At 40.6% G+C, this 17349-nt stretch overlaps 1 protein-coding gene across 1 annotated transcript in view; it reads left to right on the forward strand.

Annotated features, from left to right (window-relative positions):
* slco3a1a (solute carrier organic anion transporter family member 3A1a) overlaps positions 1-17217 on the forward strand; it is a 31809-nt gene extending 14592 nt beyond the window's left edge. Inside the window, exons 3-10 of the mRNA XM_035642481.2 lie at positions 10448-10546; positions 10636-10908; positions 11604-11768; positions 11860-12058; positions 13837-14005; positions 14475-14647; positions 14779-14843; positions 15478-17217. Coding sequence (XP_035498374.1) covers positions 10448-10546; positions 10636-10908; positions 11604-11768; positions 11860-12058; positions 13837-14005; positions 14475-14647; positions 14779-14843; positions 15478-15830 — 1496 coding nt within the window. The 3' untranslated portion in view covers positions 15831-17217. The remainder of the gene's footprint in view (positions 1-10447; positions 10547-10635; positions 10909-11603; positions 11769-11859; positions 12059-13836; positions 14006-14474; positions 14648-14778; positions 14844-15477) is intronic.
* The last annotated feature ends 132 nt before the right edge of the window (positions 17218-17349 follow it).

Below are 17349 nucleotides of genomic sequence, written 5' to 3' on the forward strand. Positions count from 1 at the left end.
GGTGTTTTACAGTCGGCTGTATATTTTGTGTGCTTGCTTCTCACATGTTTCTGGAGAAAGTTGAGAAACAGGTTGTTGGCATCTCTGTTTTGATAATTAGGCCAAGCCACCCGCCAAGGAAGCTGTTACCAGCTGCTGTCAAGCGGCCCCGAGCCTCTGCTCGTCCTCTATAGAGCAGCTGTGGCTCTCCAGTGGAGAGACATTTACTGCCCCGCTCCTGTGCCCTTTCTCCTCCATGCTCTCATCCCACCACCACCCAGCTGCCCAACAATGAAGACTTTGTGGTTCTGTGCAAGGAAAAATCTGAATCAGGATTATAAACAGACCACTGTAGCAGGGCAGCATGACCAGGCTTTGCTCGGTTGCATTAACTCCTAACACACATCTATCTGCCCTTATCTCCCTCCCTTCCTCTGGCTCCCTCTCTCTCTTTACTTTGCTGACATGGTGTTCACAGAGTTGGCAGTCTGACATCACATCAGTGCCCTCTGCCCTGTTCGAAAATATCCCTGCTCTGTTTATGTAATCTTATGGCACAGACAGAACATGATTGTTATTGTAAGAGCATTACAGTAACGCAAGCTTCCAGCATTATTGTAATATTTGGAAATCGGCAGCCTTGCACAGATTCATAGAAACATGTCTTGTGACCAACAATGAGGATTGGTTCACCCTGAGCCTCTGAAACTGGAGGGACTATGCATTTATAAAGGGTTTAATTCCTAAATGGTTTATGCAATATTCTTGTTTAACCCCTTGAATTAAAGCTTAAAGACTCATTTCAATCACATCTTGTCATGTACAATATTTGGGGTTGTGTCAAAAAAAAAATACAAAAATTCTGTCATTACTTATGTCAATACTAATGGACCTGACTCCCAACCCAAATGCATCCACACCCATGATACATCATACATAAAAAATTAAAAAAAATTAAAACTCACTTCACATTAGCGGTGCACTTTTTTTTCTTCTTTTTTTTAAAGATTATTTTGGGGCTTTTACCGCCTTTAATTTGACAGGACAGCTGGGTGAGAAAGGGGAGAGAGAGAGGGGGAAGACATGCAGGAAATTGTCACAGGTCAGATTTTCGAACCCCGGACCTTTAGCATATAGGTATATGTGTGCCTGCTCTATCCACTGAGCCACCCCGGCCACTAGCGGCACCCATTTAGGTTAATTGGAGCTTTTACTGCTTCCTGGAATAGTTGGAGTGTGATGACACAAGGTTAATTGGACTTAAAGATTAAGTCACTGCATGTCAGGTTAAAGAGGCCTAATGCCATTGACCTCGAAGGTAGATTATTACAGGCAGACGTACTATACACTCACTCAACTTCTTAAGAGTAAGAAAAAGGTAGGATAAGCAACAATACACCTCAACATCTTGGGGGAAAAAAAGACCAAAAAAAACAGAATAATATAAGCTGGTGAAAGTTACAGTAAAAGTTGGATGATTGAGAAGCTTTAATCACACTGGTTTTTATACACCTGATTTTAATGTAGCCTTCCAGGTGCTTTTATGAAAAATTGACCATTTTTTGTTTGTCTAGAAAACTGTCATGGACTGAATTATTTCCAGTTTTTACATTGCATGTGACATTAGTACGTATTTTCGGGGTTTCCATTTGTAAATTAGGTGATATCTCAGTAAAGACTTGAAGAAGTTTCTTCAGATTTGGCAAACTCGTTTACTTCAACTGAAGGAAGCTCCCCAAATGGAAAAGTCTGAGTTTAGAAGAGCTTGGCCGGTTTACATCCATATTGGGAGTTTTGTGAACATTTCTTGTGTTTATGTGCAAAGTTGGTTTAGACGAAATGCAGCAGCTGCTTTTCAAACAATCATCCTTCCCACTTTTGATTTCCTCTCACGTTCATTTGTTTACTTTAACATTTCTTTGCGTTTATTATTTATCTGTAAGGAGACACAGGATATGAACACAACCAATACATGTTCTTTTCCCTAAGTTTAATATGACTGCTTTACTCTCTTACATAATGTAAGATGGCCAGATGTGGATTTAAAAATGTTTTGTTTTTTTATTTCCACGAAGCACTTAACTGTTTCAGAAAAACTTTTTTCCCCCCTTCTTTCCAGTACATGACATTTGTGTTTTACTGAAACCGGCTTTGTCTGTAATGTCATCAACGAGTGGGTTGTGGCAGCTCAGTTGTCCCATCCCCTGAATTATAAAAAAAAAAGCTGAGATGTTGAGCACAGCAGATCCCTTTAGTCAGTATTTACAAATGTTGTGCCTCTGATTATAACAGTAAGCATGAGTGTATATAATAAAACCAAAAGCAAATATAAACAGTAGGGTTGCAACAAGTGTTTGCTGTATTACATAATAGATTATTCAGTTAGTTTGTAGAGAATGTCAAAAAAATAGTTCACAGAGGACAATGAACATCTTTTGTGGTCTGTGTTTGGCAACAGTTTAGCCTGTTTAAATAAGTGAAACAGTTAATTGATTGAGTTTTATTTTCTGTGAATCAAACAACTGACTAACTGATTCAGCTCTATTTTTATGTTTTTTATAAATTGAACTGAAAAAAACATGACATCAACATTATACTGGTATGATGCAGAACATGTACTGTAACTGTAAAAGGGAACAGCAGCATTATAATCAGTTCTAAACATTTTTAATTCCGAACCAATTTATTTCTTCAATTCAGCTCTAATAAACAGATATTTATTTTACTTTTGTATATGAACGTATTACTTAGGGTAGTTACATTGATTCTGTGATATACCGTTTCTTTGAATACATAAAAGGATAGATTATGTTCTACTTTTTTAACAATAATGTACCATCCTCACACAAATTAACGTATAGTTGGCATCTGCAAAAATGCTTCAGAGTTTTCATTGTGCTCAACATTATTCTCATCAACACACACAATATTTGTGCCGTAGTCGACAGGCATTTCCCAAATCATATTTATAGCAATATCCATGTACAGTATGTGACATCAGGATGTGAAACAGTGGTGACTCAGGCATCTGCGCCAAAAACAATGGTGTGTTTTGTGGAGTGAAAGAAGATGATGTCGTACAGCACGAGCTGCATGTACAGTTGGCTCAGTGAGAGTCACTTCATTGTGCTGCTACATAAACATGACATCTGTTATCAGCAGTCTAGACTCGTATCACAAGCCTGTTAAAATAGACTGCTGATATGAGGGAGCGAAGCCTAAAGCGAGGCCCGATGACGACCTCCGCTTTCAGTCCTCGACCTCTCGGAGGCTTAGATTGAGCCAGAGCTCGGCTTAACGTGACAGGGTGTTGAGGGGAAGGGAGCCGCCGAGAAGCCGGCGTGTCAGCCGGCCGAAGCCTGGACGACGCTCTGCAGTAACCCCACTGCTCATCCTCCGGGTCAGAATGCTAATAGTTTTAAATGTGTCCTTAAGCTGCACTTTTTATATAGCATATGGCCTCAGTGAAACTGTCTGAACACTCGTCTGCTTTCGGTGGAAGTTAACTGGAGCAGAAGATGTTGGTTTGATGTCACATCATCACAGCCGCACATGTGCAGAGGGCTGGTGTCAAATTTTATAAGTTTGGATGAAAGCTGAAGTTTAAGTCGGATGATCCTGATGTAATGGCATTTGAATTTGAGTCGAGAGCCCCACTTTAAGCTTTGGCTTGTTATTTAGGTCATGGCTGACCAGCTGACCAGCAGACAAACCAACCAGTTTTTTGGGGGGTTTTTTACTCAACAATTTAGAAGGTGATCAATTGGTTGATCAAAGGAGAAATAATCATCAACTATTTTGAGAAATTGTTTTATCAATTTTTAAAGCTAAAATTCCAAATGTTTGTTGCTTCCGGCTTCATAAATCTACAAAATGTTGTCTTTTCTTTGTCATATATGATAGTAAACATAATATTTTTGAGATTTAGACCATTGATCAAATAAAATAATTGTTTTGAACACACCACCTTTTAGCGTGGAAAAATATATTTTGAGTTAATGATATGCAAATTCACCAATAATTGCTGTCCATCCAGTTTTAGGGACTTAGATTTGGTGGTTTGTCAAACATATCTTACCTCGCTACGATAGGAAGCTTTGATAATATGCAATGGTCCAAACATTTGTTCTACATAATTTTTAAGATGTATTTTTAAAATGCCCAGTAAGATGTTCTGCCCTCACTACGAATAGTGTTTTCATGTTGACGTTGATGCTAAAAGCCACTTAGGTGGGCTGAGGCTTCACTTCCTATGGTGAAAGCTGATGTCTAATGCTGTAAGTACTTATGGATCACTGAAGACTCGGTCGGCATTAATCTCCTCTGTACCGCATTAAAATAGAACCGACTCTTGCATGACTTTCACCTGTTTGTTTGTAATCCAGTCGCCGTCGACTTTATACCTGACAGCTATCTGCTTAGACCCATGTCATACTCTGACCATCTTTGGATTTTGCTGTAATTTAAATCTTATTTGACCTCAGTGAAGGGATTTCTTGTGTCTAAATTCATTTCCTGCCGGTTTGTTTTGCTGTTCACGAGTGTCACGGAGCCGCTGAGTCTGAGTGTTAGTAAGTGTCGTCTAAAGATAGAAGAGCAAGTGGTTCCTCAATCATATATTCTTTGAGAAAAATGTAAGATAACAATTGTATCAGTTCCCCTGAGAGTGCCTGGAGACAAACTACTTTAAGATGGAGATAAGATGTGAAAAAGACAAAGTACAAAAAAGAAAACTGGAAGAAACAAAATTTTACAGACCAGACAAGTTGGAAGTTTAATCCCATTCATTAATTTTTCCTGCAATTTGCACAATTGGTACTTTTAGATTTTTATATTATACAGGCGGTCATTTGAGAACCAGGACATTAGGTGATGGCTCTCTTGAACCGCTTTTTACTTATGAATGCCTTAAGACCTGCTATCGAAATGCACTTTCTTAATGAAATGGGAAACATGCTGACGTGCGTCTTTTAACTTAAGCTTGTGTGCAGATGCTTAAAACGTTCCTAATAAGTAGAATGTATTGACCTGTTAAAAGAAACACAAATCAGAGAAGATTTTTACATACATGTTTTTTGTGCCTCATTTGAACTAGATATTATCAGTCGTCTGACATTTCCGGCTCATATCAACTAATAATATCAGCCGATATGACTGATTCTTTCACAAACATATTGGTATGAATGTTTGCCGTTATGCACCGATAGGAATACTTTAATTTTACTGAATAAGCAATTCCGGGGGAAAAAAAGTATATTTATATTTACATTTTATACAAAAATCTAATTAAGGAAAAAAATGGTTATTTTCTCAATTCAAGTTCTACACCTTTGATGCATTTGTGTTTTCTTTTTATTTATAATAAAGATTATTGTTCGACTGTAAAATATCAAGCCTCAATTATATTTAGGGGTTGATAAAGACATCTTAGGAATCACTGCCAAATATAATTTTTAAATATATATTTACAGCATATTTTGGCCAATATATCAAAAATATATATCAAAATATTTTGTCAGGTTCCCACCCTTTAGGCTTCTGAGTTAATTATTTTTCCTGTTTTATTGGTGATTTTGCAAATATAGAGTCTAAAAAATTGAAGGTATAAAGATTCATGATTCAAAGGGGAATAATTTACCTTGTTTGAGTTGCTGGTGTCCCCTTCAAAAGTTTAGGGACACTCTTTTACATGGTTGTCTAGTATCTGTATTTTTTCAACTGAGATGCTACTGGGACTCTGGGAACAAGGCTGATTTACAGCTGTGTATTCGTGCTTAATGTAGTAACATTGTTTATGGAACATACTGTTCAGAGGCCAATTTGTCCATTTTTTTTTTTTTGACAAACTACAAAACTGTTGTAAACGGTGCCGTTGATGAGAGTGGAGGACGCAGATGGCAGGTTGTTACTGTGGTTGTGGCGTCTGAATTTTTTTCTAAGTCACGGTGTAGTAATAGTCCGAATCCTTTGTGTAACTGTCAGTGTGAGCGATGCCAGCCGACTTGGGTGTGGACATGCGGGAAATGGTGTGTGCTCAGTCTGACAACTCTGGCCTGTTTGAGGAGGAGGAGTTTCTCCTGGGTTAGTCTTATGAAATGTCTTTTGCACTAAGACGCAGAGGATGTTTGGGTCTGATGTACAGCAGGGGAGGAAGAGAGGTATTCTTGTTGAAGGCGCAATAAATCCTTGTCTCTTAAATTCAATAGTTTAGTTTAAATCCAACTCTAAAATTTTCTGTCTGCTATGTGTCATACCTTTGTCCCAAAACTGTGTTTGTTCGTGTCTTTGTCCCTGCTCTGTATTGACCCTCTGACATTAACTCATGTTACAGCCCCAGAGGTGGGAAGCTGAGACACTGGCTCTTGGCTTTATCTCTACCGATCATTTAGCTCACACTCAGTTTCAGTCTGGCCCCATGTGAAAGTGGCACAAGCTGTTGTTTGGCCCCCCACATCCCACAGTGTCCGTCTGCTCTTATTTAGCCCACGGATTACCGAGGGGACTTGAGCTGGATTAACGGAGGAGGAGAAGGAATTCCCTTTGTACAGTGAGAGCCGGAAATGAGCTGAGGACGGCGCAGCCATAATGCATCTGACATTTCGATTGCCTTGAGCTTTTCTGTTTAACCTCCCAATGTGTTGGGTTTAAAATCTCTCACACGAGGGTTGGATGGTCCGAAGAAACAAAACTTTGGGTCCGGGGGCCTTGTATACTTGTCGAACAGAATCTCGGGAGTGCATTTGTGAAGATACCAGGCCATCTCCTTTATCCTCTCCTCTGTTTTGGCCTCAACTTCGCATGGCATTTTGGCTAAACCATTATAAATCTATAGGATGCAGGACAGGTGCTCTTATCTGGTAATGTACTCAAAAGTGGAAATGCTGCTCTAGTGTGAGAAGAAACAGCCTGATGTCAAGTACTTTTAATTTTTGCTACACCACAAGCGGAACACGTGAAAGATCTGTATTTGCATTTGTATACTCAGCATTATTTTTAAGTCAGCTTAGTGTGTAGTGTTTGGGAGGCATCTGAGGGTTAATTAATATGCGTAAAAAGACGAGCGCTGTGGACAGTGGCGTCGCTCTGCCAGTCTTTTCACTGGGTCTCTAAACAAATTAGAGGGACACAAAAACACCAGAGCAGAGCTTTGTTATTGAATTGCATTTGACATGCTCCCCTGAGAGTATAATTCACAGGATACTAAAAGGCTTAGGCGAACTACAACATGAACAAATTAGTTTGTTTTGTACTTATCTCGTAACAGGACTGCTGGAAGGGAAAAGGGATTTAGAGGCAGTTTGGAAAAAGTAGTGCACAAAGATTATACCCACGGCTGTGGTTGTGTATTGTCCTTCCTGGAGATTTAATGTGCTCAATTTAGTTTTCCTTTTTTTATGTTTAATCCTGTCGTGAAAACATGAAATATGAACCATAACAGTAAAGGCACAGAGTCTTCTTTATTTTTGACCTGACAGCAAAGGTCTCCAGTGGCGTTCAGAGTTGTGTGGTTTTTTTTTTTAAAGAATTATTAAATTAAAGAGGAAGCGGCGAGATTGATGGTAAAGAGAAGTGTATAATACAAAAAAGTAGCCAAGCTTGTCGATATGAACCCGAGGGAATCCTTCACATGAAGCAGACTTCATCTGCTCAGATTTATGGTCACGTATGGTCAATCTCTGCTCACTTCCTGTACACTGAAGTCTGTTCATATGAGAATCTATCTACAACATTATGGCATGATAGCAGCAAACTAAGCCCCCGTACAAAAGTAATCAAATCTACCTACCAGCACCTTTTAACGCGTTTAAATTTGAAAATGACAATTCGCTACTTTACACAGTGCCCCCAGGACATTGTCCAACACACAAAATACCTTCATAAAACTACGCTTAAACAAGATATAACATGTTGTCGTTGAGCTTTAGAGGCTCTGCTGGGTGGAGTGTGTTTCACTTGGACAGCGCCTAGGCTAACTGTTCCCTAAGTTAACAGTCTTTGTTAACTTAGGGAACCACACTGACATGAGAGTGGAATGGTTTTTCTCAGCTTATTTCCCAAAATGTTTTAACCTGGGAGATGTTTTTCTCGGCTTGCTGTCAGATATGCACTGAAGTTCGCACATTGTCCTCAACTTTTTTTACGGAGGGGCTGTATATGAGAACACAAATGTCTGCAAATGTTGCTCTGGAACTTCGCCTACCAGCCCCCCGCTCGCAGCGAGCGAGCGTGTGAGCGCGTCGATGACTCTAAACGATAACACTGCTCTGCGCAGCGGAATTATCATCATGTCCTGCCTCCTGCATGCTCTACCCAGATGCCACACACTGTTCCTGAAAGGTTCCTGTCGGTGTGAACGCGTCTGACTGTGACGACCTCCTGCTGCGTTCGTCCTATGTGAAAGGCAAACTGCGGAGAATGTTTGGCCCCAATTTTCTGGACACTTATCCCAGACTTCATGTCACGTGTGAAGCTGTGAAGCACTTCTGTTGGTCTGTTCAGTCTCTCCATGTAGTAACCTAAAAGAAATTGTTTCCTTAGCATCTCACTACACGAAGAACTGGTTAGAGCCTCGTGGATGGACGAAGGAAAAAAAACCAGACTGAAACAGTGTTGGACTTGACATTTTGCTTGTGTTGTGAGTGACAACAAGATCCAGTTCATGTTCATGCCAACTTAATCCCATCATAAAAATGACCCCGCTTTGCATCGTGCTTTTCCCCATGCTGGCTTTGACCTTAAGACAAAAAAGCTACCAAAGACTTTTATTAATCCTTCGCGAGGACATTATCACCAGCTTCAAAATCGCACGCCCCTCCTTTCTTGCTCATACGAAGCAGATTGATAAGAAGAAGGCATGGTCTGTCTTAGATTAGTGATCTTTTCCACATGCGAGACTCATTCTGTGCCACAATGTTATCATCAAGGAGGCAGCCTTTCCTCCACATCTCTGGGTGGGCACGGATCTCAGTGGAAACATGTATCCCCTCAGTGGTCTTTGGACTGAAACTTCGTAGGCTGAAAGGTGATTTCTCTAACTGAATTTCCTCTTTGAGGTTTCTTGTGGTGAAGGCAGTTGTGGCGTTGTTGCTATGAGCAGGCAACACTCAGTTTCTAAGGAAATACTCGAAATGGTGTGTGCACAGGCTTCATTTGCAACACCACAGGCAAATTTTGGTGACATAGCAGCTGCAGCTCTGTGTCTGAGTGTGTGGATGTGGTTAAAGGCTATTGTTTCAAACTTCCGTCTTCCAAAGAGTTAGCCTTTTCCTGCTACCTGTCTTCTGTACATGTTACATGACTAGCAGAAGCAAACCTATCATGCTCTGACGGCTACTTGATTCACATCCAACAAGTCGTGCAAACTGCAATCGTGTTGTGTGAAAAAAAGCAATATATTCCCATCCCTCTCTTTTTTGGTGTCACTGCTCGCTTTGCAGAAATGAGCCCGTTTTCACGAGTTCATAGGTACGGAGCCACACCTAAAACTCTGAATAAGTCTGAGCCATTTCCTTTATAAGAAGAGTAAACTATGATGTGAATGAGTCGACTCCCTTCCTATGTGGGTGGTCAAAGCAGGAAGCAGACCATGCTTTCGCTCTCAGCCCAGAACTTAGTCACAGTTTCCAAGCTTGCTCATTAGGCGGCTGCTCCTGGCACCGGAGCAACGTCTTAGTGGAGACGCCGTGCCGATCGCAGCGAGGCTCCGACCAAACTGCAGCCAGCAGAACGGGCCATTACTCGTGCTGCAAAGCAGCAGGAGGAAGCGGCGTTCGCAGGGATAATTTCATTTATGTTGGTGGTAATTTGAAGCTATAGCCTTGCTCTTTTTTTCATGAGTGGTCAAACATAGAACGAGATCTAGTTTGTTACTGTGTGCCAAAGAAACAGTTCAACACGCAGTACGAGAGTCTAATAATAACACCACAGATCACAGGACATACACACAGAGAAATTTGTGTCCCAAAACTGAGCTTTGAGTGTATGTCCCCCTGCAGTGGGTGTCACAGAACAAAGACCCTCACCCCCGCCTCTAATGAGGTTTTTGGATCAAGCTCCATATTTTTCCTCTCCAGCTGCCCACCAGAGCAGACTGGGACAACACAAAACAACTGGTGTGTGTGTGTGTGTGTGTGTGTGTGTGTGTGTGTGTGTGTGTGTGTGTGTGTGTGTGTGTGTGTGTGTGTGTGTGTGTGTGTGTGTGTGTGTGTGTGTGTGTGTGTGTGTGTGTGTGTGTGTGTGTGTGTGTGTGTGTGTGTGTGTGTGTGTGTGTGTGTGTGTGTGTGTGTGTGTACAAGGCATTGACATCATAACACAATAACACAGACCGTCCAATGATTTTTGTTGGTGAATTACAGGGTACAACATGCATGGCTGTTTTAACAAGTGTCATACTTGTTTTTGTCGCTGTAGTAAAATAATTTATGAAATGAGACAAAAAAGTTGATGTTTGTTTGTATTTTCTGTGCAGGAATCCTCTTCTCCACGCTGGTGTTTGGACCTGCCTGTGGCTTCATCCTTGGCTCCCTCTGCACCAAGTTCTATGTGGATGCCATCTTCATCGACACCAGTGAGTTTAATATTTCTCCAGTGTTGCGTTTGCTCTTGTGCTTTTCGGCGCTCACGCTTTATTTGACCTTTTTCCTTGCCTCTCCACAGGTAAACTGGGCATCACTCCCGACGACCCCCGGTGGATCGGGGCCTGGTGGGCGGGCTTCCTCCTGTGCGGTGCCTTACTCTTTTGCTCGGCTCTCTTCATGTTTGGCTTCCCTCAGTCGCTGCCGACCAGGGAGAGAGAGGAGGGGGTAGACAGCGAGCAGGTTATGCTCCCTCCCCCTCTGAATGCAGACTACGAGCCACCAAAAGCCAGCAATGGGGTTGCAAGCAACCACGAGCCTGCCAACAGCCCCACCTGCTGTCAGCAACTCAGGGGTGCGAATGCAAGATCAACATAGTACTGTAGTGTTTTTAGTTTAGGTTTCCTTGTATTATTATTGTACAGAACATTTTACGACTGTAGTAACTCAGCATTAATTTGTATTTGATGCAGATTCACATAATATCCACAATTTTTTAATTATGTTGGTTACTTTAATCTTCAAAATGGCATCACATTTTATTGACTTGTCAAATATATTGTATCAAATATCGTGGTAAGAAAGAAAAGAAAAAAGTATGAAGTATTATCAAAGGGAGGTACTCGAGTAAAGTTCTTCAAAAGTACTTGTACCTGAGTAAATGTTCTTAGTTGCAGTTTCTTCCACCACTGTTTTAAATCTAGAATCAGCTCAGTTGTTTGTTTTGTGAACATTATTAATTTTATTTTATTTTATTTATTTTAATCAAATGAAAACTGACAAGTTGCCAAAAAAAGACCAGTCCGTCCATCTACCCAGTATCCTTTGATAATAATAGATAGTTACTTTATTCATCCCAAGCTGGGAAATTCCGGTGTAAAAACAGCAGGTTTGAGATAGCACACTTTAAAAATATATGAAATATATGTAAAAATATATATGAATTGCAAAAAATATAAAGAATTGACATGAAATATTAATAGTGGAAATAGAGCAGTGGTACAATCAGTTACCAATGGTCATCCTTCCTTTTTTTCCTCCGTATGACAGTGATTCCCAAGGTGACCAAGCACCTCCTGTCGAACCCAGTGTTCACCTGCATCATCCTGGCGGCGTGTATGGAGATCGCCGTCGTGGCCGGCTTTGCTGCCTTTCTGGGGAAATACTTGGAGCAGCAGTTCAACCTCACCACCACCTCAGCGAACCAGCTGCTAGGTCTGTGTTCAGAGCAAAACGTGCAAAAATCTCCCAGTGCATGGTACTAAACCACCCCAGTACACCAGTATGATAAAGTTTTCTTTTTCAGGTATGACGGCTATTCCATGTGCGTGTCTGGGGATCTTCATGGGGGGTCTGCTGGTGAAGAAGCTGAACCTGTCGGCGCTGGGAGCCATCCGCATGGCCATGTTGGTCAACCTGATCTCCACCGCCTGCTACGTCTCCTTCCTCTTCCTGGGCTGTGACACGGGTCCCGTCGCCGGAGTGACAGTCCCATACAGAAATGAGTAAGAGGGTGTTTTCTTTTAAATCCTTTTGTAAGACACACTTTCCTCAGAGAGCCTATCCTGACTATACTTGAATTTTTAATTTTCTTTGAACTGTCTTTTTCAACTATTCTATTTGATTCTGATGATTTTTTTGACTCATTCATTTGAACTGCTGCCTTGTTAAGCACTTTGTAATCAGGATTTGTTCAAAGTGCTCTATAAATTAAATCATTATTATTATTGTTATTATCATTATTAACGCTGAATATAGAAGTTGCCAATACTAAAAATAAAAATGATCTTTCTACTGCAGGGGGGAAAATAAAACCCTTTGATAAAATTGTAAACATGTTCGATACCAGTATGCTACTGTTTGGTGAGGGAATACAAGTGCACATTTTGCCATTTTAATTACTATACTATACTTACTGTACATTACTGCAGTAGTGTGATGTAAGTTTCTAAAGTGACAACATGACATTTTGAGTTGCTCCCATGAAGTACAACAATGTTCAATAGCTTTAAAACCGTCACTGAGTCTCCACTTTCATGACATCTTAGTTTGTTTGTCTTAGCCAAAGCATAATTCTATTCTTGTATCCATGTAATTTCAGTGTGTTTTAATACACTGTGTTGTAAGAGTTTCCTAATGAATGCAGTGAACAACATTATAGCAGTGAAAGGTAACACTGCAGCCAAGGTTAGAGAACTTTATTCAGATTCTAATTCTTTTAATCTCTGCTAGTCATTGGGGCGCAGTGAGCTGCTGTTTTATTCGAAAAGCTTGTGTCGTGTCATGGCGTCTTCAAAAAGATTTTCTCCACAGCAAGTGTCCTTGTGGTCCTGAAGTGCTGCACCGACTGAAAATAAAAGCAACAGAACATACTTCAATGAACCAGTCACCAGCCTGATTTAAATGTTTCAAAGCAAAATTATTCTTATTCGTAAAAAAAATAACATTGATTAAAAATTCTCTGAAAATAAAATTTGCTGATTTGATGCCAGCTTTTAGTAGTTATATTAATTATTTCATACTACTTCATAATACTGCTCAAGCAACAGTATCATAGCATCACACATCATAAGCCTAAGCTATAAGATGGGAGAGAGAACAGGAAAGACAGGGCGAAAGAAAATCATCCTTTACACAGTAATGGTCTCATGACACACCATAACTCAATTAATGCTGTGTAGGAGAAAATCCCCTTGAGTTGTGTGCGTTACAGAGAAGTGTCATGAGTCCTCCAGTCCATATTAGAACATCAGAGGCTGTTATTGATCCATAAAACTGTTGTCGTTTCCTTTTAATTTTGCTGCTGAGCCTCTTCATTGGAACAAAGCAAACACCGCTCTGTACACTTGTTAGATTTACTTTTCATGGATCCACTTTGATAATATTCTTTTTTTTAAATGTATTTTTTTCCTGCAGGTTAGATCTTTATTAGTCCAGGGTTTAAAAATACTTACAGACACATCTTGATCTGTAGAAGTATAAAGGTTTGATGCCCAGGCTTATTGCCTTTATTTCTTGTTACCTTGATGTGACCACATGGTGACCATGTAGAAATAGTAACTTTACACTTTCACTGATTCTGATCAGGCTGACCCCCCACCTGCTCCAGAGCAGGTGAAACTGTGCAGTGCAGTTTCCATGGAGATGTTAAAAGTGAACCGCAAACCCGTGGTATCTCTGATTAAAGGGTTGAGAGTGCTTCTTCGATTTTGTGTGTGTCTTGCACAGACATATTTTGTACCGGTGGGAAAGGATACTGAGGGTTTTTTGTGTCTCCACTCAGGACGCTGCGGGTGGGCGAGAAGCCAGAGGCTCAGTGCATCAGTCAGTGCAACTGCTTCACCTCCTCCATCAGCCCTGTGTGCGGCTCCAACGGTGTCACCTACCTGTCCAGCTGCTTCGCCGGCTGCACCCGGAGAGGAAGCCCTAAAACCACGTCTAACATCTCTCAGGTCTTTAGTCTGCCGCGATCGCTTTGTGATCAATAAGATTTATCATTTCACACAATAAAAATACAATAAGGGATAATTACCCAAATGGCAATACTGCAGAAACACTCAAATTCCAATTACAGATGAAAACTTGTCTTTGAACCAGTTTTTTTTATTGGTCAAATTAAAAAAAATGGTCTCAGTTTTTCATAGTTCTGCCTCTACAGCACGAGTGGTACAGTGGCTGCTCTGAGAACAGATGCTGATTGCAGAATAATAGCTTACATATTCAAATCACACCATCAGCTCAGCAGCACAATAACTGCTCACGATAAATACTGTCTCAACACAGCGGTTTTAGCAGTAATTGGGGGGGGGGTTCTCAGTGTAGGTCATTTAGTTCTAGTGTGTTGCCACCAGGCTTTCTTGTAAATGTTAAAATAGTGTGCAGCAGATAGAACTATAATGTTTTCCCTTTAATTATTTACAGAACCTGACGGGATGTGGTTGTATATCAGCTGATAGCGAATTGGCCACGGCGGTTCCGGGTAAATGTCCGACGCCAGGCTGCCAGGAGTCTTTCCTCATCTTCCTGTGTGTGATCTGTGCCTGCAGCCTGGTGGGAGCCATGGCCCAGACTCCCTCTGTCATCATCCTAATCAGGTGTTGTTTTGTGGACATATGGACGTATGAGAGAGACTTTGTGAAGAACACATGAAACCGGTTTGATCATTCACAGAATCCATTTTTTAAAGATAAAACGCAGCAATCTCTTCTGTCTTCTTCTCTTGAAGGACCGTGAGCCCAGAGCTGAAATCCTATGCACTCGGACTGTTGTTCCTCTTGCTACGACTCCTCGGTAAGAACTGTTCAGCACCTCACCGAGACTCGCTCGAACACATGATCTCATCGCTCACAGCAACACACGACACAATCGACCTCAGCTGCTTCATGAGCCTTGTTTATTTCCACACAGAGAATAAATAAACTGAATTAAACACACAGCAGTACAGTACAGTCGATGACGGTGGGAAAACAGATGGAGGTTGGAGGAGTAATGGAAATAAGGAAATCTAAATTGAGTTATCAAGATTCACGTAGGCATGTTGCACATAGAAGAGACATGGTATTGTATTATTTTCCATTTGCATTTTTGTTTCTTTCGTTTTGGAAAAACCTTTTCTGTAATCACTGACAAAATTAATATTGTCTGAGTTGACACATGAAGAATACATTTCTGACATCAAGTAATACCCAATACCCACCAATATTTTATATTTTAGTGAGCTTCAGTGGTTAAGCTAAGCTAAGCTATTACCCACTGATGAGTGTATAGCTTCACATTTAACATAAAGATGAGTGGTATAAATTTTACAATCCAGCTCTTGCAGGGAAACTGTTTCTCAAAAACTTAGATAAATAAAAAGACAACTAATGATTAAGTCATTTTAATGGAAACCTGTCTTGAGTTTGTGGGCTCGCTGTTTTCCCAGGATTCATCCCCCCTCCTCTGATCTTTGGTGCTGGGATCGACTCCACTTGCCTTTTCTGGAGCTCGGACTGCGGCGACAGGGGAGCGTGCCTGCTGTACGACAACATCGCCTACAGGCATCTGTACGTGAGCCTCGCCATCATCCTGAAGGGCATCGCCTTCCTCCTCTACACCACCACATGGTACTGCTTACGCAGGAACTACAAGAAGTACATCAAAAGTCACGAGGGTCACATGACGCAGACTGAGTTTTACCCCTCGCTCACAGAAGGCCCCAAACAAGTTGATCGGACAAAGTTCATATATAACCTAGAGGACCACGAGGTTTGTGAAAATATGGAGTCCGTTTTATAGCTTGTAAGGACACTGGACGTCCATGTTCTCTCAAAGGAATGTTTTATGATGCTTACTCTTCTTTTCTTGAAAGGATGAAACAAAATATTTTGGGTTTTTTCAAATACAATCTATTTGATGCGTCACGTCCTCGATAAACTTTTGAAAGGGTCCACTTTAGTCGTTTACGTTAAGAGCGAGGATTTGCCGGTGAAATCCTATGTTGACTTGGTGGCAGACGACCTCTACAGCGCTGTCGGGCTCAGTCCTAGTTGATTATTAGTGAGCGGGCGTGATGCTACGACAGCTATAGTTGCCATATCGTTTTAGGTCTGTCACGATCACAGTGATCTGTGCAAAGACTCACGGTTTCCTTTCAGTCAGTGCACTGTGTGTTTCTGTCTGTCACTCTCGAAAATGAGAATCTTACGATAAAACAAAAAACGTTTGGGTGGTTCTTCAGTTATTCATATTTAAAAGTTGCCAAGTGTTTACAGACAAATAGTTAATCAGTAAATGCATTTATTGTGTTGATGCAGGAAGGTTTTCTTTTAATAAAAAAAGAGAACAGGAAAAACTGACAGGGTTATTATACTGTAGTGGCCTATTAGATGTTTTAACTGTCCAAAAACTTTAATTACATAGTGTTTTCATGGCATCAAGCACTGTTCAATTTCTTCTTCCTCTCTTGCTGGATCATTGGCACTGCCTCAGTGGTGCAAATGTGCAATTCCTATCTGATACGTCCACGTTTGTTACTAGTCTCGTGTCAGACTGCAGGGTGGTTTTCACTATAGCAGATTTTTTCATTTCCATGTTTGTTTGTTTGTTTGTTTGTTTTTTACATCTGCAGAGTTTATTTCGCCTAATATGTCTTAATAAGGGATTATTCAACTAAGAGTGTTCATTATATTTTCTTTTGACTTGCGCCTAGTGGAAGAGTTAAGACAAAAAAATGATGGAGTAATATTTTTTATGTGTTTTGGACTTTAAAGGATTAGGTGTTTAATATATTTTATTCCATTAAGCCCAGGCTGTTTCATTAGACTGTGTTTGAAAGGAGAGTTTAAATTATATATAACATTTGTGTGTCCAATGTCACAAAAGTGGTGGGACAATTCATAGCAATATGTTGCTTTAGTGGGGGGGTACGGAAGCTAGGCCTGGGATACTTGGGATGCAACAGGAGGCTGTGTGTATACAAGGTGAAACCAAGTGAACAACACTGAATTTATTCCTGGACGTCTATTTGAAGAACTCTTTTGACGCAACACTGCGCGTACGACCTGCTCCTCTACTGATCTCTCTGCAGTTACAGTTTTGACATAGTCTGTTTTCTTACTCTTTTTGTATGGCAACATATCATTTATTTTACTCTGAAAATAAATACTTTTTTCAAAAAAATTAATTGAAGTGTGACAGGGTTTTTTTTATCTCTATAGATTTTACAGAGAGGTGGTCTTGCATTATATTTGGTTTAGAAAAAAACTATATTTACAAGTCAAAAAAATAAGATGAAGACGAAGATAAAAATTGAGTT

Source organism: Scophthalmus maximus, chromosome 7, assembly GCF_022379125.1.
Source record: "Scophthalmus maximus strain ysfricsl-2021 chromosome 7, ASM2237912v1, whole genome shotgun sequence".
NCBI classification, from domain to species: domain Eukaryota; kingdom Metazoa; phylum Chordata; class Actinopteri; order Pleuronectiformes; family Scophthalmidae; genus Scophthalmus; species Scophthalmus maximus.